Source organism: Ochlerotatus camptorhynchus, unplaced genomic scaffold (genome assembly GCF_037179485.1).
Source record: "Ochlerotatus camptorhynchus isolate MF236.1 unplaced genomic scaffold, CSIRO-AGI_Acam_v1.1 ptg000248l, whole genome shotgun sequence".
In the NCBI taxonomy this organism is placed as follows: Eukaryota; Metazoa; Arthropoda; class Insecta; order Diptera; family Culicidae; genus Ochlerotatus; species Ochlerotatus camptorhynchus.
This window is the reverse complement of record NW_027040738.1, coordinates 3817004-3841198: the sequence shown is the minus strand read 5'-3', so window position 1 is coordinate 3841198 and position 24195 is coordinate 3817004. Positions and strand designations below refer to the sequence as shown.

At 40.6% G+C, this 24195-nt stretch overlaps 1 protein-coding gene across 1 annotated transcript in view; it reads right to left on the bottom strand.

Moving 5' to 3' along the window:
• LOC135704817 (uncharacterized) overlaps positions 1-24195 on the bottom strand; it is a 191730-nt gene that overhangs the window by 54712 nt on the left and 112823 nt on the right. The window contains exon 2 of the mRNA XM_065226335.1: positions 15049-15202. Within this exon, the coding sequence (XP_065082407.1) occupies positions 15049-15202 (154 nt within the window). The remainder of the gene's footprint in view (positions 1-15048; positions 15203-24195) is intronic.

The window sequence follows — 24195 nt, the reverse complement described above, 5'->3', positions numbered from 1 at the left end:
ATATTGGATACCGATTGAGTGGAAGTAAACATAGGTTCTGGAGTTTCCTTGGCCATGTTGCTGCCTTTGGTTGGTGCCCTTGGGTTGGAGTCCCTTTCAGGTTTAAAGCAGACCAATGTGTGATGTCGTCCATTACAATTCCTCCAGGAATACTTCGACTGACATTCCTTGGCTGGTGGTCCTGCCTGAAGCAATTCCTGCACAACGAATGCGACCGTAGCAACGAATCTCTATCCGTCACTGACATTCGTTGAAAAGTGCCACAACAGAGGATGGTTCCCAGTACAGGCTAGGCATCGCACTCCGGAAGCTTGGACGAAATTGAAACTAGACTTCACTGCAGAGCCCTTATGCCTAGATGGAGCTTGATGGGATGATTTGGTGGCATCTGCAACCTTGGAAGGCAAGGATTCCAGAATACGAAATCGTCGTTGGAGAAATTCTGTGAGTTCCTTCAGTGTATCCTGATCTAAGCGAGACGTCAACAGATTCACTAGTAGGAGGTCCTTGCAGTCGACCGGTTGTACGATCTGGTCCAAAGTTTGCAAGACCTTCTGGAAACCTTCGACTAAAGCGTGCAGTTCAAAGGCGGATTCCTTGGTGAGGCCGGGTAACTTGAGGAGAGATTTAATTTGCCGCTTTTTCAATAGCTTGCTGTACCTTCGATGGATGGATTGATTCAAACTAGCTGGTTCCTGCCTTCCCTTAACCTGATCTGTTAAAATTGACTTAACCTCATAGTAACGGTCACTAAACTCTTGCCTCTGCTTATCAAGTGTACTACCGCTTTCGAGTGGATCATCACCCTCTTCATCTTGCTCTTCAAAATCGTCGTGGGATTGGATTTCCACTAGAGTTGCACCATACCTCTCCCACAGGTCATCGATTTTCTCCAGCCGAAGCAGGATTTGGGTGGCGGAAGTAGATTCCTGGATTTTCTCGGCGAATCGACGGATATCGTTGAAAGTGGAGTCAATCTGCTTCAATTTGGTCATCAGCAGCTTCAGACCCGATGTCTTCTTAGTAGACGACGACTTCTTGGAAGGCACCATTGTTCCTCAACACAATGGTAGCGGATGTGGGATGAAATAAAGAAGTGATGTAGTATTCCGCGGAGTCCCTTTACTTCGGCGGACACACACTATTCTAACTTAACTGACCTTTACAACAGAAGACTTCGCCAAAACGGTTAAGAATGTTCAGCAATACCAATCAGTCAGCTTCAGAGATACACCACGCAATATTGACGATAGTTGATTCTTGTTAACTCGTGGGACGAACGGAGAGGAGAGGAAACCAGCATGTAGTAAGCAAAAAAATCCAGCCTCGACTGGACATATACAGTGGCAGCTCACCTGGAGAAACCAAACAGCTTCGCTATTGTCCAATCGGTTGAATGGGTGCTCAAATCGATTAGATATCAATGGTAGGCAAAATCGGCAAAGTTGTGACGTCACCAGTCATCGAAACTCCAAACGATTATTAATGATGATTTAGGAGAAGAGGAGGAAATCCAAATGTAGCATCAAAAGTATTAGGCTTCGGCCGGGCATATACTGCGGCTAACTCACCCAGAGAAACCAGCAGCGGTAAAAACTCAGCAACGAATCCAGCGACGTAATCAAATCGATAAAGGTGTGCAAAATGATCGAAATTTCCGTAACCAAATCAGGGATACGTCCACAATAATTAAAGAGGATGTAAATTCAATTAAAACGTATATTTCTGCTGCCCAATCTTAGGCAGACATATACCTAGCTCTATTTCACTATCCTGGACCAAATACGATGGGGCTTACTCTTCTTGTGAAGTTCCTAGGTTTCTACTTTGACTCGGATGCTCAAAATGGCCACAACCAGGACCGATGGTATTTTATATTGATGACGGCCACAACCAGGACCAAAGATTGTTTCAGCTGAATGGTTGTGACTGAAGTGCTAGCCAGAAATAACGACAGTTGCCAGTAACCAATAAAAATGCAGCACAGTAGTACGGAGTCCTCGAAGAATAGGATTGTCCTCACCGATACCGGTTGGTTATCGTCGGTCCAAATATTAACGGTCGAAGAGTGTTAAGTCCAGAGAGAGTTCGGAAAGAGGTGTTAGAATCACGATTGACTAAACTTCGGTAGGACATACAGTAATTTTATAATTACCTGGAGAAACAGGAATCCAATTCCGGTTAGTGTCCAGTCCACACCAAAATCCGTTCCAACATGTCCAGCGTAAATCCAGAAGTCCACAGTCAGTGTCCAGAGTTCTATGGCGCTTACCCAAGCGACGCGCAAACTCGTTGACAATGGATCCCTTGATGCCCTTTGACACCACTAGCGATGGCGATGATCCAATTATGCCTCGCTAATTACTTCGCGAAATGATGGCGACACTCCAATGAAACGATTGTTGGATGGTATGCAGCTGTTTCCAAAGTCCTGTGGCGCCGATCGAGCTTTGAGTACTTGTCTGGCACGGTCCTTAGGCATCCGGTTCGAAGGACCAATTATGTAGGATACATGGACCGGTTGATAGCTCGGTGGATGGGTTGGGATGTTCGATGAGGTGTATGGTGATTCTTCCGTAATGGATACAGCACAAAAAACACTCTTTTTACATTTAACACAACTCTTTACTAAACAGAACTCTACCAATTTTCATTTATTTACATTTCTTCTTAACACTAATTTTGGTCACGCAGGACGTCTTTGACCTTGGTTTATTTAACACTAATTTTGACCTGCCACTACTCCTAAAACAAAACCTGAACCAAACAATCTGTGGTGAATCAACATTTTATACAACAAATACATCTTCACCGAAATTTTCTCGCGCTCACCAGCTATCAAAACAAAGGACATCCAAAACAACTGCTGGTCGGTTGAGATGGTGTGTTTTAGGGTGGTCCTCACAGAAAGATTCAAATGATAAGATTTACGTACTCTTTGCATGTCTACTGTAAACTATGATCCTAATCTATCAATTACTTTAAAGAAACCTAAATTTCACCAACTGAGTGAAAAGTTATTAACAAATGAGCAGTTGGTGTGTACAACTGTGCAAGACAAGCATGTTGGCATCATCGGTGAGATCGCCGCCACGATTGAAATATAGTAGCAGCAAGTTGAACAGGAACTTGATCGTAATTGTTTTGGCATATAAGAAGCTCAGTGACCTAGTGGCGGCCGATTTTGCTTACTGAGCAGAAGATCACTGGTTCAAACCCAAGATCACCCAAGAACGATCAGCAAATCGTTTACCAAAACGAATCCTACTGCAATCCCAACCCGTTTATCCAACATCCCAGCGATTTCTCGTGAAAATGCACAGGTGTTCTCGGCTTCCATTAAAGCGGGTATTACGTCAACATATTCCTACCCATTTATTTTTTGATCAGCATTTGGACGTTGTTGACGCTGGTATTGTCTAGTTGTAGATCTCCAGTATTTACACATTGAGGATCATTGCTAGTCCCAACGCAACGTCTATTGGTTATCTGTGTAATTACAGCTGATCTGGCAATAACGGAATTGCAGCCTTGGACGGTCAATGATGCTCATGAAGTTCTTGATACTGCCCTGAAATATATGTGTCCCTGAAAATCTTTAAGTCTCTGTGAAATTCCCAAAATATGTCCGAAGATTTCTAGTATTTTTTTACAGTTCTCTAGACTTCCCTGAAATTCCAACAACTTCTTAAAGATGATGCTGACGTTCATGGTGCTGTCCTAAATTCATCGAAACTTAAGTTCACCGATGTTAAACATTTTCTTTGGTCCTTGGAACTTCTTTAAAGTTTCCACAATTTTCCTCAAATTGAACTTTTCAAATGTTTTCCTGATTTTCCAGAAACTCTTTAGATATCTCTGAAGTTCAAAGAAAAAAATTCCTGCAGTTTCCCTAAAGCTGATGGAAGTCCTTGATGTTTTTGAAGCTTCTTTGAAGAGTCCGAAGTTTTACGGCAGTTTCCTTACTATCCCGCAGTCTGTTCGTGAAACTTCATCAAAATCCTCGGTATTTACTTTCATTCCTCAGAACTTCATCGGAAGTGCTTCAATTGTTGTACACCACCCTGAAGTTCTTTTATCTTTCCGGGAGTTTTCACTTTTTTCTAACCATGTTTCTGGAATTACCGTGAAATGAATAAAACTGCCATGAAGACCTCTGAGCTTAACGATGTTTTCTGCAGTACTGTGATTTTTTATTCTTTCTGTGAGAAACTTCACATTTAACTAGTTTTATAAACCTCTCAATGCTCTCTAGACTGTCATTAATTTTAGGAACTTCTTGAAGGTTCTAGCTATTTCTTTGAGTTTGGAGCAACTGGCCTAAAAGGGGAACACGGCATTAAATTCACCTCAATACCAAACGACTTGAAATTTTCAGGGAAGATTCTTAAGCGAGTACTAAACAAGAACAAAATATGCCAAGATTTAACGACAATATTTCTAACTAACATTTTAGGTTTTATCGTGGTTTTAAGACGTAAAATGGACTTGAAATGTTGCACGGGTTGTAACCGTTTTTCAATCAGGAAAACGAAAAGTTGTTTCTAAAATGATCCCCACAAACAATTTGAGCTGATTTAAGGCTGAATAAGCCATTTTCTAGCTGAAGACGCACATTTTCGCTTGCATCCTTTGCAAAAAGCATATTCAGCAAATTTTACTAATTTAGTATATTTTTTGTTCAATATATTTTAGGATCGTTAAACTTTAGAGTATGTTGTTTTCAATTTTTTTGCGGCGTTGAACTACGTCTGTGATTTCTATATGGGAGAACACTTTGTGAAATAAAAAAAATGGAACATGTAACAAAATTATGAAAGATTTTGAACGTTAATAACTCAGCTGCCCTGGAAAAAAAAAATCCTATAGCTTTGTTACCAATCGATCCGAAATATTTCTAAGAATTTGTTAAATTTAAGTCCTTCATTTTTCAAAGTATCACTGTTGAAAATTGCTCGAATGTGCAACTTTTGCTAAGATAATTAAAATTATCATCGATTGACTACGAAAAGCAATTTCCCTAACACAGACTTCTAAGTTGAATTGCATCCGGTCTCACCAAACGGTGTTTATTCAATCACCGCATGGTGAGTGGTGGTGTTCTACAGTATACAACGAAAGGCTTCCCGCAAGCAGCTAGCTATCAAGGCTGCCGTTAACCGTTGATCGGATTCAGTCCAATCACCGTGTGTGGTGGTGTCCGGTGCAGCAGTGAGCTGCAGCCAGTGCTGCAAAATCTCGACAGTACACGGTGATATTGACAATTCTGCTTTGGTCACTCATTTGAGCTAACAGTCATAGTCAAGGCAAACCATGTCAATTGTCAATGACAATGCTGTCAGTGACGAACATATGTAAATTTTTATATTAACTAAATTTGTATCGAAATTAAATGACTTGAGCAAAACAACTACATGGAGCCATTTTAGTGAATAAGCAACTACGCCCTGAACTACTTGGATAACAATAATGTGACACAGAATGTACTAAATTACACGATTTGTTACCAGGTGAATCTTTGTCATTGACGAAAAAATGAATGAGATTTTGGTGAAGGTTTTTTTGAGGATCAAGTCTGTCAGTGACTATGTGACGAACAATTTTGTCAATATCGCGCAAAAGTCTGTCAATGACAATGACAAATCTCAGCACTGGCTGCAGCCCACATGAGCATCCATAGAAGGAGGAAGAAGCCGTACCACTATTAATCGGAATCAGAAGCTCTTCGTGAGTTGCTGTGGGCCATCTTTTTCAAGCGCGTCATACTAAAGCGTATAAATAGAGAGAACCCCACTCAAACTCCTGTTCCTACACAAAACACAAGCTCCTGCTGCAGTTAACAAATAACATTTATGAGTCACCATCTATGCCAAGCGCGTCACCCTCATTCGAAACAACATACAGCTCACAAGTCTCATCTGTGTTTAGCACCCTAATAGCTCAGCATTTCTCAACCATCACGACAAAACGGTCCTTTAGAGGACCACCATAAATTTGTAAAATAGCATTTTTTGGACATTTGTCAAGGTCATCAATCGGGTGTCAGTTCCCTTATCAAGATAAAGCTGGCATTAGTATGCAATAGCTTTTGTAAACAATGATGTCTTGAAAGTAAAGGTTCGCCCACGCAAATCAACATCACCACTAATGTTGGTTTGCGTGGACGTGCTTTGAATTCCTAAAAATCATCGAGTGAAGTCATTGTTTACAAAAGCTGTTACGCCTAATTCCAGCTCTATCTAGATATGTTTAAATCTAACAAACCGTGTTCATGAAGGCAACATTGGCAACATGAAAATGGTCTGATTTTGATCCAGAGATGATGGATTTTAATTTTTTAAACGCCAATCGATTGGATTTTTCTACGAATCTGTTCAAATTAAGACTACTCTAAATTGCACGAATGTGCAACTGTTATCTGTTAAAATTATCACCGATTGTCTGCGAAAAGCGATTTCCCGAACACAGATTTCAAAGTTGAATTCCATCCGGTATTCAATCACCGCGTGGTGAGTGGTGGTCTTCTCCAGTACACAACGAACGGCTGCCTGCAAGCAGCGAGCTGCAGCCCACATGAGCATCCATAGAAGGAGGAAGATGCCGCAGCGCTACTGATCGGAATCAGTAGCTCTTCTTGAGTCGCTGTGGGCCATCTATGTCAAGCGCGTCATATTCAAGAGTATAAACAGAGAGAACCCCGCTCAAATTCCTATTCGTACACAAAATTCAAGCTCCTGCTACAGTTAACAAATAAGATTTATTATATAAGACCACGTAGTCCTACGTCACCATTGTGTACAACCCCATAGGGCTACCTCTGGTAGTTTTGGCGATCAAAGTGCGTAATTTTATCACGTAATATGAAAGAAGATGCCAATTGATAGTGGATAGGGTTGTTATCTCAACATTGACGGAAATCCATATGGGACTGATATGCGAAAATAGGCAGTAAAGGCAAACCGCATAAAAAAATGTAGAATTTCGTGAAACACGGCGAATCGTTTTTTATCGTTTCACTCCACTGAAAAATCCCGTATTCAAAATGTCTTTGCATAAAAGACGGGTCGAAACGGTACACACGTTATTTCTAAACAACCCAAATTTGAGTAGGATCTACTAATATCCGTCAGAAGTAGGCTACCTTAAATTAGGTAAACAAAGTTGGGACTGACAAAATGACGAATGGACAACATCGACCTGAATCCAAATGATGTTGTTCATTCGTCATGTTATCAGTTCCAACTTTGTTTACTCAATTTTAGATAGCCCTACTTTTGGTCAGGGCTGGTAGCGATCACTGCTGTCAGAAATAGTGATTTTAGTGACCATGTTGAATTAATAAGTGACCAAATAGAGACTTGTGGTTGTAAAAATAGTGACTAAAAAGTGACCTAAGAGAAGGCGCATCAAATAGATGTTTGATGTTTTAGACTTATTCAATTATCATCTCATAAAACTCATGTACGATTTCAACATTTAAAGTGAAATATTCAATAGAACGTTTATAACCAAACCCACGGTATTAGTCACGGTGTTTACTAACTACAAAAATCTGGAAAACCGGGAATCCTCAGGAATTTTTTTTGTTTCTTTAAAATACCTGAAAGGATCAAAGAATATAAAAAAAATCTTCTTAGGTCATTTTAAAGAAAATAATGAATTTTAATATACAACCATTTAATTTTTCTCGTTATTTTCAATCACACTTTGAACTTTAAAGATTCACAGTGGATTAATCTTCAGCTACGAATAAATAAAATAAAATATATTAATTTTATTTCAGGTTTTGGAACATGCATAATTCTTAAAAACAAAAATTGAACTAGTTCTGGACTTAAACGCTGTTATACTTCAAGAAATTTTCAAGAATGTGGGGTCAACTTCCATGCACAGTTTTAAAGACTCGAGGAATTTTATTATAATTTCTAAGGACCTCATTTCAATGGAGCTATGGAGAAAAAAATCATTCAGAAAAGCATCAAATGCAATCTGCTTTCGAGGTAGTTCTGAGGAATTTTAGATTGCATATGAAGCCTTTGTTTTAAGTAGAATTAAAAGAAACCCTGAATTGAGTTAAAAGTAAATTTTAATGAAAAATCTTAGGAATTACTGATGAGCACAACACTTGTGAACTTCACCGGAAAGTTCCAAGGGCATTCTGATGATAAGTTCATAAAGTTTGTGGGAAAAAATAATCCGGAGCACAAGTCTAAAATACTAAAAGGATTACAATTAAATGTGCGAATAACTCCACAACATCTTGAAAGAAATTCGAAAAATAAAATCAGGAGAGTTTGCCATACTAATAATGAGAGGAAATCTAGGAATTTCTGAGGAGAAATGTCAATGAATTGTTCAATGTGAGTAGAATTCCAAGGGAAGGTGTGAGATTGAATGAGAAATCTGAAATGAATTCAATGAATACTCGGAGAATCTTTCCAAAGGATTTCTAATTGTGGAGAATTTAAAGGTAATTCCGATAAATGATAATGTGCAAATCTCCGTTGAATATGGGTAATGAAACTACCATGAAGTTCTTTTGTAGTTTGATAAACTAGCCTCAATTTGTAAAACGATCATTGATCTCCTTTAAAGGTTTAACAATTCACTCAAGCTCTCTAAACTTCTTTAAAAATTATGTGACTTCCGGAACTGCTCTGAGGTTCTTTTCTGAAATTCTCAAAAGTTCTCTAAAGTTTTTGCAGTTTTCATGAGGCTTGTTGTACTGCGCTGAATTTAATTAAATCGTCATAAAAATGTTTAAGCTTCAGTGAACGTCTGAACCTATGCGAAGACCTTAAATAACTTTGTAACGTCTGTGAAGTTATCTGAAAATCTGGGAACTGCTTTAAATTCCCCACTAATTTTCTGAAACTAACTATCGAAGCTTACTAAACTTCTTTCAAATGCTTTCGTCTTTTGCTAATGTTCATAAAATTTTCGGAAGTTCGCGGATCTCATCACTTCGTTGATGTTCTCTAATCAACTTAGCTAAATTTTCGCATTTTTTTTTTAAGTTTTTGAAATCTCCATGATATAACACCCTTAAAATACCCTCACGTTTTCTGATGTTCATAAAGTTTCCAGGAATTCTCTCGGAGCTTTGCTGAAGTTTTCGGAAATTCACTGAGTTTCTGAAAACTTCTTTAAGGTTTTTTAATATTTCCTCGAAATTATTTGAATTGCCCTTTTATTCTCTGACCTGTTTTGATGTTCTCGATGCTTTCATTATTCTCTTGGTTCTATTGAAGATCTCGGTTCTGCTCGGAAACAAATAAAATTCCCGTAAAAACCTTTAAATTGCCTTGAAATTCTCTGGACTCCTGCAAAGCTTCTAAAATATTTCTGAAGTTTTCATAAATTCTCTGAAGGCCTCAGGAGTTTCCTGAAATTCGCGGAACAGCTGAAGGGTTCTCGATTTTTTTTTCAGCACATCGTGGAACTATCCTGATTTTTTTTCTAAATTTACGATTAAAGATTTTTTAACTGCTCCAAAAGTCTGGACTATAGTTACGGGAACTGCTCTTAAAATCTGAATTCCCCAAAGGTCTCTAGATCTAGCTTTTCTGAGGTGCTTCGAACTTGTAACAATCTCCTATTTGGTTGGTGAGTTGTCGAACACTTCTTCGAAGTATAGTAGCAATTAAAGTCAAAATAGCAGTGTTAATGTCGGTGACGGTACCACGATAGAGAGAAGTGGTTCCCGCTCAATACTCTTTGCAGGCCGCCTAGCCCCTAACAGCAATTAAGGTGCGCTAGCTACCGATGGCCGGGAATGAAACGAAAATGACTTCATTCGCAAGAAACTCAATCAGGTACAAAGTGATCGCGCAAGATGGTCACCGCGATGGCTTATCGCTCTCTTCGGTTCTTCTACACTCCTTGTCTCGGCCCCCGTTGCGTCACGACGGCTCCTCGGATACTTTGGCTAGCGAGAAGTGCTCTTATGATGACGGCAAGGAGGTAGGTGGCTCTGCGTGGCTGGCTGGGTCCTACCGGAGGAGTCCGGGTACGATGGCCAACGTACAAACCAGCCGTTGGGATTAAAGCTACAATAAAAAGGCCCTCTAACGAGGCGACACAGCGTTAATCGATCCATCACGTAATCAGATGTTGTTGGTGATAGACTTTACCTCACGAAGGCCTTTTCCGATTTTCTTTTTACTCTCGCTCCACTTGATCGCACCTTGCATATTATCTGCACTGATGACGATGCCTTGACCTCCTGTCGTTCGATTGTGGGTAAGAAGGTACTTGAAACGACCCGAACGGAACACTCTTCCAACTCCAGAGATGATGGCCTCAAGTTGTATGCAAGAAACTGTATTGCGCATGTTAGCATTTAAATGGGTTTGCGATCTGGAATGCATCATACCTTGCCGGAAAGTCATTCCCGTTGATGTGTCCGTCCCTGGCCGAGCACTTTTACTGGTTTGGTATTTCGGTGGACCACTACAAGCACTTTTTAGCAATCACCCAATTTTGTGGCAGTACTTGGTGAAGCCAACCACACTCTAGCTGCTCTTTTAGCACAATGACGAGCTATTGTTCCTTACGGATATTGTTCTTCGTTGCAGATGTGCGAGAGGGAGATCGATTTATTCTTTCATAATCGATAACGATTCTATTGATAACGCCGTGAGAGGTATGGACGTATAACGGATGCTGTATTGTAGAATTGGTAGCGATTTACGGGATACACAGGAAGAAATTTGCTGACGAATTTTGTCGGCATTATCTCGAAAAGTGTAACACAACATCATTCAAACGGCAACGAAATTTTTGCGATTGTGCACAGTCGCAAAAATTTCGTCTGATTTGTGACGATCAGATTTTGAAAAGGCTGATTGTTCCTTAATCTAAACAATATCGAAAAGATCTTCTCCAAGTTGGACATCGAGTTTTGTGGCGATAGTTCATTACGGTACTTCAATACACTTCTCGTGACAGATCAAACCAAGTAACTAGCTTCTTCACCGCTGTTGAGCATAGCGGAAAATCTCTAAAACTACATTGCTTATTCTAACCTATTCCTAGGGCCAATCGCGTCTTCAATATCTGAGTTACGAATTAGTAGTTGGGCGCCAGAAATTTTGCCGAGAAAATACAATGTTGAGGTCTGTCACGGTAACTAATCTCTAGCTGAGTGGCATTGGATGTATTGATTGAGTAATAAATAGTTTGAATAACACATTGACTATTTATTGCGTAATTTTGAGCGTTTTTTCCGACTGTTTTCAACGCAGAGGGGGGCGATTTCTCACGATTCGCTAAACGGGTCGTGTGGTTGCGCTTCTTTATCCGGTGGCTGCTCGTCTACCAAGCGTTGACGTGGACGAGGCTGATGGATGGTTAGTTTGGTGGACTGTTTCTCTACTAGTTGTTGGGCCTTCGAGTCGGTCAGCAATACAGGTTTTGTTGGCGTGGTTGCTCGTAGTCAGTAGGTGGAACTGCGTACATAGCTGGAACTGCCGAAGGTTAATCTGCCTTGATATCCTTCGAATGGTAGACACCGGTTTTCGATGACTTTATGTCTTCCAATAGGTAATTGTTGCACCCTTGGACCTGCCGTACGATGCAGGGTATGAACTTCGCACCAAGCTTTTTCGTTCGATGTTCAGCTGCGTTCGACAATTCGAACGATCGTCTCCATACTATTTCCCCGACGGCAAATCCTCGGTTTCGTGCTCGGAGGTCGTAGCGCTGCTTGCTGGTGTCGTGGGCTGCCTTGATTCTGGATAATACGAAGTGTTGTATGTTATGTACAGCTGTGACTCGTACTTTGTGTGCCTTGACGGGATCTACCACGGAATTCAGCTTGGCCTGTGGATATTGGTCTGTGAACAGGATGTGATCTCTCCTGAAATTGCAGTAGTTAGGGCTACAGCCGAGAGCTTCGTGCTTCGCTGAGTTGATTGCGTAGACCACTTGCTGAATGTGCACATCCCATTCCCGGTGATCATCGTCCAGGAGGGATCTTACGCAGGTTATCAGCGTGCGGTTGGTCCGCTCGGCAGCGTTGCACATCGGTGTGTAAAATGCGGTCCTCATGTGGATTACGTTGTATCTTTTGAGCAATGTTTGGAATACCTGGGAGAGAACTGGCGATCCAGAGTCGGAAATCCAAGAAACACGTATTGCTCCAGAAAATCAGACATTTTCTGGGCGTTTGCTGTGCGAAATGGTTCCGTGATGACGAATTTAGTTACCCAATCAACAATCACTAGAAGTACCGTGTTCCCCTTTTTCGAGCGTGTGAGAGGACCTACCCAATCAATTGATATCAGCTCCCATGGTAATTGAGTATTGGGTGCCTTGCTGGCCTTGCACACGTCACAGGCTTGTACATATTTGCGGATGTCCGTTGCCATTTGAGGCCAGTAGAAGTCTCGTTGAATGCGATGAATAGTGCGATCGCACCCGAGGTGAGCTGCAGTGGGAATATCATGATATCATGAATATCATCCAACGGTGACATTTGCCTCCGGTTTCGTCTTTCATGATGCAGTTTTTATATAGATTTTCTCCGATGATCCGAATCCAATTGAACCTCCTTCATCAGCATATCGAACCACAGATCTGAAATTCCTTGATGAGCAGCGGTTACCGCGTTGACTATCTCCACTCGACCTAGGCAATCAGAAACGACATTTGAACTTCCTTTGCGAAACTTTATATCGAAGGAGTATGCATTCATACGAAGAATCCATCAAGCTAGGAGTGGTGTGGGGTTTTTCATCGTCTTCAGGTAGGTTAAGCTTGAGTGGTTGCAGTACACTGTGAAATTCGTGCCTTCCAGGTATCCTCGGAACTTCTCGATGGACCGGATCACCGCCAGACACTCCCGTTGTGTCACTGAATACTTTCTTTCGGCTGATGAGAGTTTCTGTGAGAAATAGGAAATTACCTTCTCACCTTCCTCGTGATCTTGTGTTAGCACTCCTCCTATGACAACGTCACCTGCGTCACAAGCGACTGCGAATGGCTTGGAATAATTTGGAGTTGCCAATACTGGTGCCGAAATGAGGTGAGATTTAAGTAACTGGAAATCTTTCGTCCATCTGAACTTTGTTTTTTCCTTCGTGAGCTCTGTAAGCGGGGTGGCGGTTTGCGAGAAGTTTTGAATAAATGATGAAGCGTTGATCCTCCTTTTTCGTGTACTTCAAACTTTTCCTGCAAAATACCGACTTCTCCGCGTTGATTGTTAGTTCTGCGCTCTCCAGTCTCCGTGCGATTTTCTCCAAGAGATCCAAATGGTTAAAAATTGCACAATACCCCTCAAGTTTTCTAAATTTCTCAAGTTTGCTTGACACCTGTGAAGATCTTGGATTTACTTACTTGGAAAACCCAGATAATTTTATCCAGAAAAAATGAGTAGACATCCTGTATATGGAGAAAGACGATTAAATGTTACAACGCAAAGAAAATCAATCTTGAAATAAATTCAAAGTTGAAAATAGTGACTTCATACAAGAAAAAGTGACTTTAGTGACTTGGCCTTAACAAAAAGAGACTTTTTAGTGACTGACTTGAAAAAAGTGACCAAGTCAATAAAAAGTGACTCGCTACCAGCCCTGTTTGACGGATATGAGTGGATCCCACTCAAATTTGGGATGTTTACACGGCGAATGAGAACGACCCAAATTTGAGTTTAGTTCACTCATAATCGCCAAAAGTGCAGGAACTCAGCGATGAGTAAAATTTGTCTCATGGTTTTCTGTGGAAAACCTAAGAAATATGCCGGAAAATTAGGAAATTGACGAAAATGTTATTCAGTCTCGGAGTAGTACCAATAGACTGAGTGAATCCACTCGACACTTTTCTCGAATTCGGGAATTTTTCCCTGGAAAATCCTGGGAAAACATGAGGCAAATTTACTCATCGCTGAGTTCCTGCACTTTTGGCGATTAGGAGTGAACTTAACTCAAATTTGGGTCGTTCTCATTCGCCGTGTAGAAATTCTGTCGTCAAAACAAACTTTACGGAAAATGAATTTAACTCACATTTGAGTACCGTTCACTCATATTTGCAAAAACGTACACGCTATTTCAAAACTACCCAAATTTGGTAGAATCCACCCTGATCGGTCACCACTGAACCTACCAAAAAATGGGTAAACTATGTTGGGAGTGACAAGTTGACAAATGGACAACTTATCATTTGTCAACTTGTCACCCCGAACATAGTTTTTCCCATTTTCGGGTAGTTTCAGCTTTGACTGATCTGGGTGGATTCTTTCAAATTTGGGTAGGTTTGAAATAGCGTGTAGGTCACTCAAGATGTCAATCATTCAAGGTCTGGAGCAACAGGTAGCTTGCTGGTGTTAGAAGTAAAAATGTTGCGAACATTGCTGAGCAAGCGAATCACGATGACACGGCAGCACAACATTCCATACTGTGAACGGCAGACGTGTCGTCACAGAAAACAGCTTTTTCATGACGATGAAATACGAGCATCACATAACATTTCACTAATATAAGCCTTGTATAATTGACATCGGGTCACTCATAGAATTACGTCTTTCGGGCAACATATTGGGGTGCAATTTCAAAAAACCAAAATCGACCGCGTTACGAAAAGTGGTTAGGTTTTGACCACTCATAATTCTGTCAATTGCGGATGGATATTAATTCTAAACAAGCCAATCGATTGAAATGTCATCTATGAATCTGCTAAACTGAGCATTATCAATTTTAAAAAGGTGCTTTGAAAATTGCACGAATGTGCAACTGTTGCTGTAATAATGCAAAATTATCACCGATTGACTGCGAAATACGCTTTCCCTAACACAGATTTAAAAATCGAATTCACTCCGGTCTAACTGAATGGTGTTTATTCAATCACCACGTGTGGTACCTACACTTGCAATACACGATATAGAGGGCCCAGGCGGTAGCTTAATGTTAATTTATTCCAAAGCATAGCAAGATTTTTAAGGAGCTTCAAGTTGCAAAATGAACCAATTTCACGAAACCATCAAATCTTAAAGTGATACCGATGAAATAATGCTTCTGAAAACATTCACCTCACGTTTTAGTTCAAACTCACCTGAAAAACTCCCGGTTTCCTTTGTACCACTTGACTGAGTTGAGCTTCTGCGACCCCAGATCGTAGGAACAGGACAGTGAAACCGTCGCCCGATAGTCCGCAACTTCCGGCACGGTGATGTCGGTCAATCGCAGGGCACCCACCTGCCGGCATTCTGTAACGGAAATAGACGAGAGACGAGAATTATGCTTCCAATTATGACGTTTAATTTGCTCAACACAACATAATAACACAGACAAACCGATGTAGCTTCTCTCGGAAAACAAGCTTGTTCGCTAAGGTCTATAAAGAAACGTAAACGATGATTCAGATGCAGAATGTACAGTTATTTCTGTTTGTCTGTGATAAGAAGCTTTTGAGTTGTGTTCGTTCGCTCCAATGATTATCCGTGTTGACATCGATACTACAGCGTAATGGCACTGATTTCCGAGGAAAACATAGCATAGGTACATTTCAAAAGGCAGCAAACAACTCTGTCACTTCAATAACTCCCGCGACGGCAATCGACTGACAGTTTTAAATGCTCGTCGGTGAATGACTCTCCCGTCAGCCTTCTGCTGCTGTTGTATTCCAACTCCAACGAACAGTTAACATGGCGACAACAGTGAAATAACGCCACGTTTATAAAATTTATTTACCAATCAGATTCACGATTTTGCTCGAAGGGAAATAAATTTCCCTTTGTTGGCCCCAATTCAATGATCTCTGTGGGAACAGTAATTGCAGACGTAAGTTTAATCACTATTGAGGGAGAGTGATCGATTGGGTTTCACTGTGGGTCGTTTTTCCATCAAACTGAGCTTCAAAAAAACTGCTTCCCAGACTGACACTGTAGCCATAAAGGAATTTTACCTTATTACAGAGGACACGTGTCGTGCAATTGTGAAGCTGGAATGCTTTGAAATTTGTCCCTTTCGCTATTGTCCCTCGTTCTGGGAAAAAGTTGACTCCGCGCGACAGTCAATAGAAAAATGTCTCGACATGAAGACGAAATTCCCATTACTGCTGTACGAGTGTGTCATTTAAAATTTCAATATCGGCCTGCTGACAAGCGGATGAAAGTGGGTTGACAACCGTCTCCTTTCCAGTTCGGATGGGAAAATCACTACTGCGTTCAATTGTGATACAATTACACATCCCATCATCGTTTTGGCACCACCACCAAGACCTTTCATCGGAAAATTGATAACATCTGCCGAGATGCCCAGGTCCAGACAAACGGACCTCCTTTTCCAGAAGGACCCGTCAAATCCATCAAAGGTGAGAAAATATTCATTCCAGCCACGTGCGCCCCATCCGACAGGTACGACTCGAACGTGCCGGGGTGTATCGATGTGTAAATTGTCCCACATGTCTCACAACAGCCAACCCGTCCACTGGCTTGAAGGCCTTCAATATCAATACCCGACAATGACGACGACGACGACGACGACACGATTGCAAAATGATTCATTAGTGTAGTCGATCGGTGTCTGCATGCAGCGATGCTTGAATATTCGCATTCATCGTGAAAAATTGTCACGTCTCAGGGCTTGCAAATGCGACACATTCTCGCTTTCTGTATCATGATGTATGTATTTTTTTTTTGTTGGTGCTCCACCTCTAAACGAGCATGATACCGTTTTTTTTTTACCGCACATCTTTGACATGCATCGTGCTCACCTTCCTTTCCATATTCCTATACCAATTTCCCTTTATTGCTTGTATGACGTGAGCATTTGAATTTCATCGAGCATTGAAAAGCACTTCGACAGATGAGCAACAGTAGGAAAATGTATTCGGCTGATTGATATGTGCCGAGAATGAGAGATGGAAACTGCCGCCGTCGGAACGCATCGAAAAGGAAGGGAAAACCGGTGCCGGCTGTTGATCACACGGCTGTTGATTGCTATATGGATGGTGAACTGGGGAAGATGAAGCTATTGTAGCTGTTTGATTTTTTTTTCTCCAGTGGACAACATTAATTTTACGGAATATGTATATCAAGAAACCGTTTCTCATTCTTGACAAGTTTAATTTAGATTGCCGTAAAGGAATATTTCAATTCTAATACTGTACTGGAAGCGGTTGATAATCATCAAGAGAAACCTAAAGATTCACAAAACCAAAGAATTGGTAACCCTTAGAATCAACCGATTTTAGATGGATAATCTGAATTTACAGCTGAGAAAATCCAAGTCAGCAGGGCCGTTTTTTCCACTTTCTTTTTTTTTCTGAGCGTGGGACCTTAAAGCCTCGTTAGTATTTTTTTTTTGGATCAGCATAGATGACTGTACCAAGGATACAAATACTCATTTCAGATTAAAAAAAAAATGATTTTTGGAATCATGAAGTCATAGAATGATCATATTTTAAAATACAAAAAAAGGTTGCCATGTTTTTGTTTTGCACATATGCAACTTGTCAATTTCGTTTTCTGAGAGTCCAATCGACGAATCCGCGATCACAAAATCAATGATTGTGACTCGTAGAAAGCATAATTGGCAGGTTTTATTTGTCAAATATATACAATTTAAAGGTCTTTTTGTGTAATAAGCAAAAGATTTGATCATACCGTGAATTCGTTATTAATAAAAAAAACTATGGGGTTGTACGCAATGGTGACGTGGTCTTAAGCAATAAATGTTATTTGTTAACTTCAGCAGTGTTTTGTGTAGGAATATGAATTTGAGTGGGGTTCTCTCTGTTTCTACTCTTTAGTATGACGCGCTTAGCATAGATGGCCCACAGCGACTCACAAAGAGCTACTGATTCCGATCAGTAGCGGTGCGGCTTCTTCCTCCTTCCATGGTTGCTCATGTGGGCTGCATCTTGCTGCTTGCAGGCAGCATTTCGTTGTGTACCGGATGGAACTCAACTTTGAAATCTGTGTTAGGGAAATGGCTTTTCGCAGGCAATCGGTGATAATTTTAATTAAAGGGTGATACGGTCAAAATTTGGTCAATATCAACTTGACGTATTTCTTTCAATTTTGCATTTAAAAAACCTGAACACCCCTCATTTTGAAGGTGTGTGTGTGTAGAATGTTGCTCCTATTTTGATTTTGGAATTCACTCTTCAGTTGTCAAAATGCCGTCCAAGCAAGAAGAGCAGCGTATCAAAATTTTGCTCGCGCATCGCGAAAATCCGAGCTACTCGCACGCAAAGTTGGCAAAATCGCTAAAAGTTGCCAAATCAACCGTTACAAATGTAATTAAAGTGTTTGGGGAACGTTTGTCGACAGCCAGGAAGTCTGGATCGGGGGGAAATCGAAAACCGGAAGCCGCTGAGACGACAAAGAGAGTTGCCGGTAGTTTCAAGCGAAACCCTAACCTCTCTCTCCGAGATGCCGCAAATAAGCTGGGTGTATCGTCTACAACCGTACATAGAGCCAAAAAACGAGCCGGACTATCGACTTACAAGAAGGTAGTGACTCCAAATCGCGATGATAAACAAAATACGACGGCCAAAGCGCGATCCCGGAGGCTGTACACGACGATGCTGACGAAGTTTGACTGCGTGGTAATGGACGACGAAACCTACGTCAAAGCCGACTACAAGCAGCTTCCGGGACAGGAGTTTTATACGGCAAAAGGAAGGGGAAAGGTAGCAGATGTTTTCAAGCACATGAAACTGTCAAAGTTCGCAAAGAAATATCTGGTTTGGCAAGCCATCTGTACCTGTGGCTTGAAAAGCAGCATTTTCATAGCTTCCGGGACTGTCAACCAAGAAATTTACGTGAAAGAGTGTTTGAATAAACGTCTGCTGCCTTTCCTGAAGAAACACGGTTGTTCCGTACTGTTTTGGCCGGATTTGGCATCTTGCCATTACGGTAAAAAGGCCATGGAGTGGTACGCCGCCAACAACGTGCAGGTGGTTCCCAAGGACAAGAACCCCCCCAACACGCCAGAGCTCCGCCCAATTGAGAAATACTGGGCTATTGTCAAGCGGAACCTAAAGAAGACCAAAAAAACTGCTAAGGGCGAGCAGCAGTTCAAGGCAAACTGGCTTTCTGCGGCGAAGAAGGTGGACAAGGTGGCTGTACAAAATCTGATGGCAGGGGTCAAGCGTAAGGCCCGGCAATTCGGATTTGGAAAAGCGGAAGCTTAACTGAATATTTTTCCTGAATTTTATACTAATTGAACTTGAAAAAGAAATTTAATTTGATTTTTTAAATAAACGATTTCACCGATTTACACGCGTTTTCCCTTGACCAAATTTTGACCGTATCACCCTTTATCATAGCAACAGTTGCTAAAGTTTTAAATTCAACAGATTCGTAGACATATTGCTAATCGAATGGCGATAAAGTTATTGAAATTGGTCCAGGGCCAGCTGAGTTATTAACGTTTCTAATCTTTCATAATTTTGTTACATGTTACATTTTCAGTTTTTGTGTACCCTCATATATAAATTACAGACGTAGTCTACGTCAAAAAAAAAAACAAGCAAAAATGGTGTTCAACTCTCAAACTCTCCACTTATTTATTTATTCATTTATTTATGTTATGGTCAACAGGTAAAATATTCACCCCAATGACAGTGTTATCGCTATCACATTTCGGAATTAGGGAATCAGTGTTCTTGAGAGGAGTTAGAACTATACAACTTTATTCTCCATCGAGTATAAGTTACAACGATATTCGGCGTGATGTGTACTGTTGTTTATTCCAGATACTGATGAAGACTAATATAATTTGGGCTATTCCTATCGGTTTTACTTCGTAAAGCGCGAAGATGAGTAGGTAGAAAATTGTAATTTGTTCGTAAATTGCTGATAGCGATCGAGCAGTTTGATCCGTCCGTAAACTATGTTGTGCGTAAACATGCCGGCCACCGTTAAAAATGCGTCTTTTGAAACTGATATTTTGCTTAGATTCCTCATTGGCTAGCTGCTAGATAATGAACTATGAAAATCCAATCCTACTCCTAATCTAGCCTAATTCAATTGGCAATTTGTTGTTTGGAATTCACTTGAGACATAATGTTCTTTGGTACTATTTCTCTGACTCCATTGTTGGAATGTTTTGCTTCTCCTCCGGTGCACAAGTGATCGTGCTACATTTGCCATCGTCCCTGTCGGGTTCTTCTCGTCGGGTTGTTTACTTCTGCTTCGAGCGTCATCGTCTTCTCTAACCATCGGGAGCACGTGTTGACCTTGACCGAGAGTTTACGTTGGGATGAATGGGTGTCGAAATCGTCATCTACACTTCGTCTTCCTTTGGGTAACTTCGTCTTCCTCGGCCGCATCCACGAGGGCTGCCCGATCAGAAGGAAATAACTAAACAGTATCAACATCATATTATTTTTTGTTATGAATAACTGGTTATGATATAATTATGTTCATGAAAATAAGTTGATTTGTCATATAGAAAATAATATATCAAAAATAAAACAAAAATATTTTTAAAGATTCATAATTTATTTTTGAACAGAATTAAAATAAAACCAAATAGAAATGAATCAAACACATTTCATACACTGGAAATCGATTTTTTTTAAATGAATAGTATTTTTACGATATAATTGTTAAAGAGATAGTGCAAAATGATACAGAGTTAATCAATTTGTGTTTTTGATTTGCACAGGGAAATATAGTTTGTTTTACTTTTTTTGTCATCGTTGCCTATAATTTGAACACTTACACATAATCGGAGTGAATCTTTAATGCGACATAGCTTTTGATTTCCTGAAAATTCATAAATGTACATGTTCTCGTAAAGTTTTCTTGTTGTCAAAATGTCTCCTATAACGTAAACTTTTTCGCTGGAATCAAGTAATAATCGAGTGATACATAAAAATTACAATCCAAGAAAACAAAAAAAATCGTCATATTTAAAATCCTCACATAAATCTTTCGTGCAAATTTTAATTCCATTGTAGTAATATTTCCCAATCTCGCAAAACCTACCATTTCTAAGTTCGTTATTTGCATCTACATTATTCGGTAGCTCATAGTTACTTTTATTATCAAATGTTGCATTTTGATGTGATGAACTCCAAACTTTCTTTATCCACTCTTTAATTGGTGCTTCATTTGATACATTTGTAAAATGACAGATTCTATGTAACAAAAACTTTTTTGATACCTGAAGGACAGGACGATTTTTTGATGTCTGAAACCCTATCAGCATCCCATTTCCGTTTTCATACGGGTAAAGGGATGAATTCCAGAGGGCTCCAAGATTTCTAACACTTTGAGTTAGATGACCGATTAAATGAACGTTGTACACCATAATTTTAGATCCAAAATGAGTCTCAAATTCTCTAACAAATCTTTCTAACGGTTTTTCACAAGAAGCAAGTGTATTTCTAGATACTTTTATCTCAAGAAGTTTAAATATACTAGAACTTAAAAGAATTATATGATCCATATATTTGGATGGGAGTAAGTCTTTCATTGTCGGATAAATACAATGAAAAAGTATTGTTTCCCATTCACTATCCTTAAACTTAGAGTATTCATGAATGCTTCTTATACGCCTTGGCACACTACTTGGTAGACGAATAGATTGCAGCCTTTGCTGAAGTAATTCTTTTTGCATTCCTATGTAGTATGGCTGCGATTTGTTCTCAGCATCACCTTCTAAGAGAAGTTCCCATATAAGCTTAGTGAGACCTAGATTTACCAAATGCATATAATCTGGTGGCAATCCTTTGATTACATCGAAATCTGGAATTCCAGTCAGAATACTCAAGCCTTTTATTCCAAAAACGGGTTCTTTTCGCTCCGATTGATGAACATGCAGCATGAGTTTTCTTGTAGATTGATTATCTCGAAGCTTAGATTGTTGGTAAGGGTAACGAATTTGATTTTTGACTGTTATTCCTGGATGAAGGCATATGGTGCATCCAAACTTTCCGTTGAACTGTTTTGAGCAGAAAACCTCACATCGACCAACCGAGTCCAAACAATCTTGAAGAACGATTACTTTGTAGTATTCAGATCCAATATGTATTCCTTGTCGGAGTTTTTGCGTTTGTTGAATAAATTTTTTATGAAACAGTGCCATGTCAGGTTTTCCTGAGTTGAACCAAAGAGCACCAAGCATAAGATTCTTTTTATCAAACCTCAAATGTGGGGGCAAATTGTTAAGTGTAAGGAACAGAGGATAAAGAGGTTTTTTGGTAGTACTTTTATATGCTGCAGCACGGTCTTCAATAGCAGATAGAGTTATAAACTTGCATTCCTCACGGGGCATGATTGCTTGTGCTAGAAGTCCGTTATTAATGTCGCTTACATTATTTTCAATAACATGCTTTTCATATTCATCAATCTGTCTAGAATACTTCAAAACAGTTTCCCTTATTTGATTTTCCAACGAAAATGAAACAAAAAAGTCTTTCTCTGTGGTATTGCAATTTGTTACAGGACACACACTGTCAGCATTGGGAATGACACTTTACCTGAAATAATGACAAACTGAACTTATAATAATAAATTATAATAATTCTTATAATTAATATACCCAAATTGACATTTCATACAAAAATATACACGTTCTACATCATTCTGATTTGGAAACATTCCGTTGAAAGTTGCGAAGGACTCTGAAACAGCATCATTCAATGAAATCACATTGAACATTCGTAACAAATGTTCTACTCCCTGTTGTGGCAAGTTATACTTAATGTAAACATTTAAAATCATGAACAATACATCATTAATCCGAATATCACTCTTGAATTTCATAAATTCATTGAGGGAATGTGTCTGTTCCAGGAAAAGAAGACAAAATCGTGTTAAACGTCGGTATTTGCTTTGTTTTTTATTTTATCTTCAATATTACCGGTTCAATATCTCCTTCGTCAAAAAATTCGTCTCTGTGATTATGCTCAAAAACTGTTGGATGGGTAGAGTATTCTGCTGAATCGCTAGTATTTTGGATATCATCAAAAACAGATGAAGAGTTTGATAGACTATCGCGCATGTGTTCTTCATTATCTCCAACACTGAGCGTCTGTTCTCCAGGAGGAGCGGCTCACAACAGCGTCTGTTCCCATGTTAGGGGCGGCTGATCTACGTCCGAGTGCCAGTGAAGGACTCTAAGCACAACTGTGCACCCTGGTCCTCCGGAAAGTTAGGGGGTTGGTGTCAGGAGCCAACCGTTAAAAAAGCATTTTAACGGAAAATTAGCATTAGAGGAATACGAACCGAGACCAACGGCAACGACCCCAGCGACAAATAGGACTTGCGATTGGAAACTCGGCACGTGGAACTGTCGATCTCTCAATTTCATCGGGAGCACCCGAATACTCGCCAATCTACTGAAGGACCGCGGATTCGGCATCGTAGCGCTGCAAGAGGTGTGTTGGACAGGATCCATGGTGCAAACGTTTAGAGGTAATCATACCATCTACCAGAGTTGCGGCAAAACACGCGAGGTGGGCACAGATTTTATCGTGATTAGCGAAATGCAGAAGCGCCTGATCGGTTGGTAGCCGATCGACGAAAGAATGTGCAGATTGAGGATCAAGGTCCGATTCTTCAACTTTAGCATAATCAACGTGCACAGCCCTCACTCCGGAAGCACTGATGATGACAAGGACGCATTTTACGCGCAGCTCGACCGCGAGTACGATCGCTGCCCAAGCCACGACGTCAAGATCATCATAGGAGACCTAAACGCTCAGGTAGGCCAGGAGGAGGAATTCAGACCGACGATTGGAAAGTTCAGCGCCCACCAGCTGACGAACGGGAACGGCCTACGACTCACAACGATTTGGCCGCCTCCAAGAACATGGCCATACGTAGCACCTTTTTCCAACACAGCCTCCCTTATCGTTACACCTAGAGATCACCACAGCATACGGAATCGCAAATCGACCACGTTCTGATTGATGGACGGCACTTCTCCGACATTATCGACGTCAGGACCTATCGTGGCGCTAACATCGACTTTGACCACTACAATGTACGGTACCGACACCCGCCACGGTACAACCTAGAGCGACCGAAGCAACCGGATGTCGCCTTAGCATACGCGCAGAATCTCGAGGAAGCGTTGCCAGAGGAGGGCGAGCTTGATGTGCCCCCTCTAGAGGACTGCTGGAGTACAGTAAAAGCAGCCATCACCGACGCAGCTGAGAGCACCATCGGGTACGTGGAAAGAAGTCGACGGAATGAATGATTCGACGAGGAGTGCAGAGCGATTTTGGAGGAGAAGA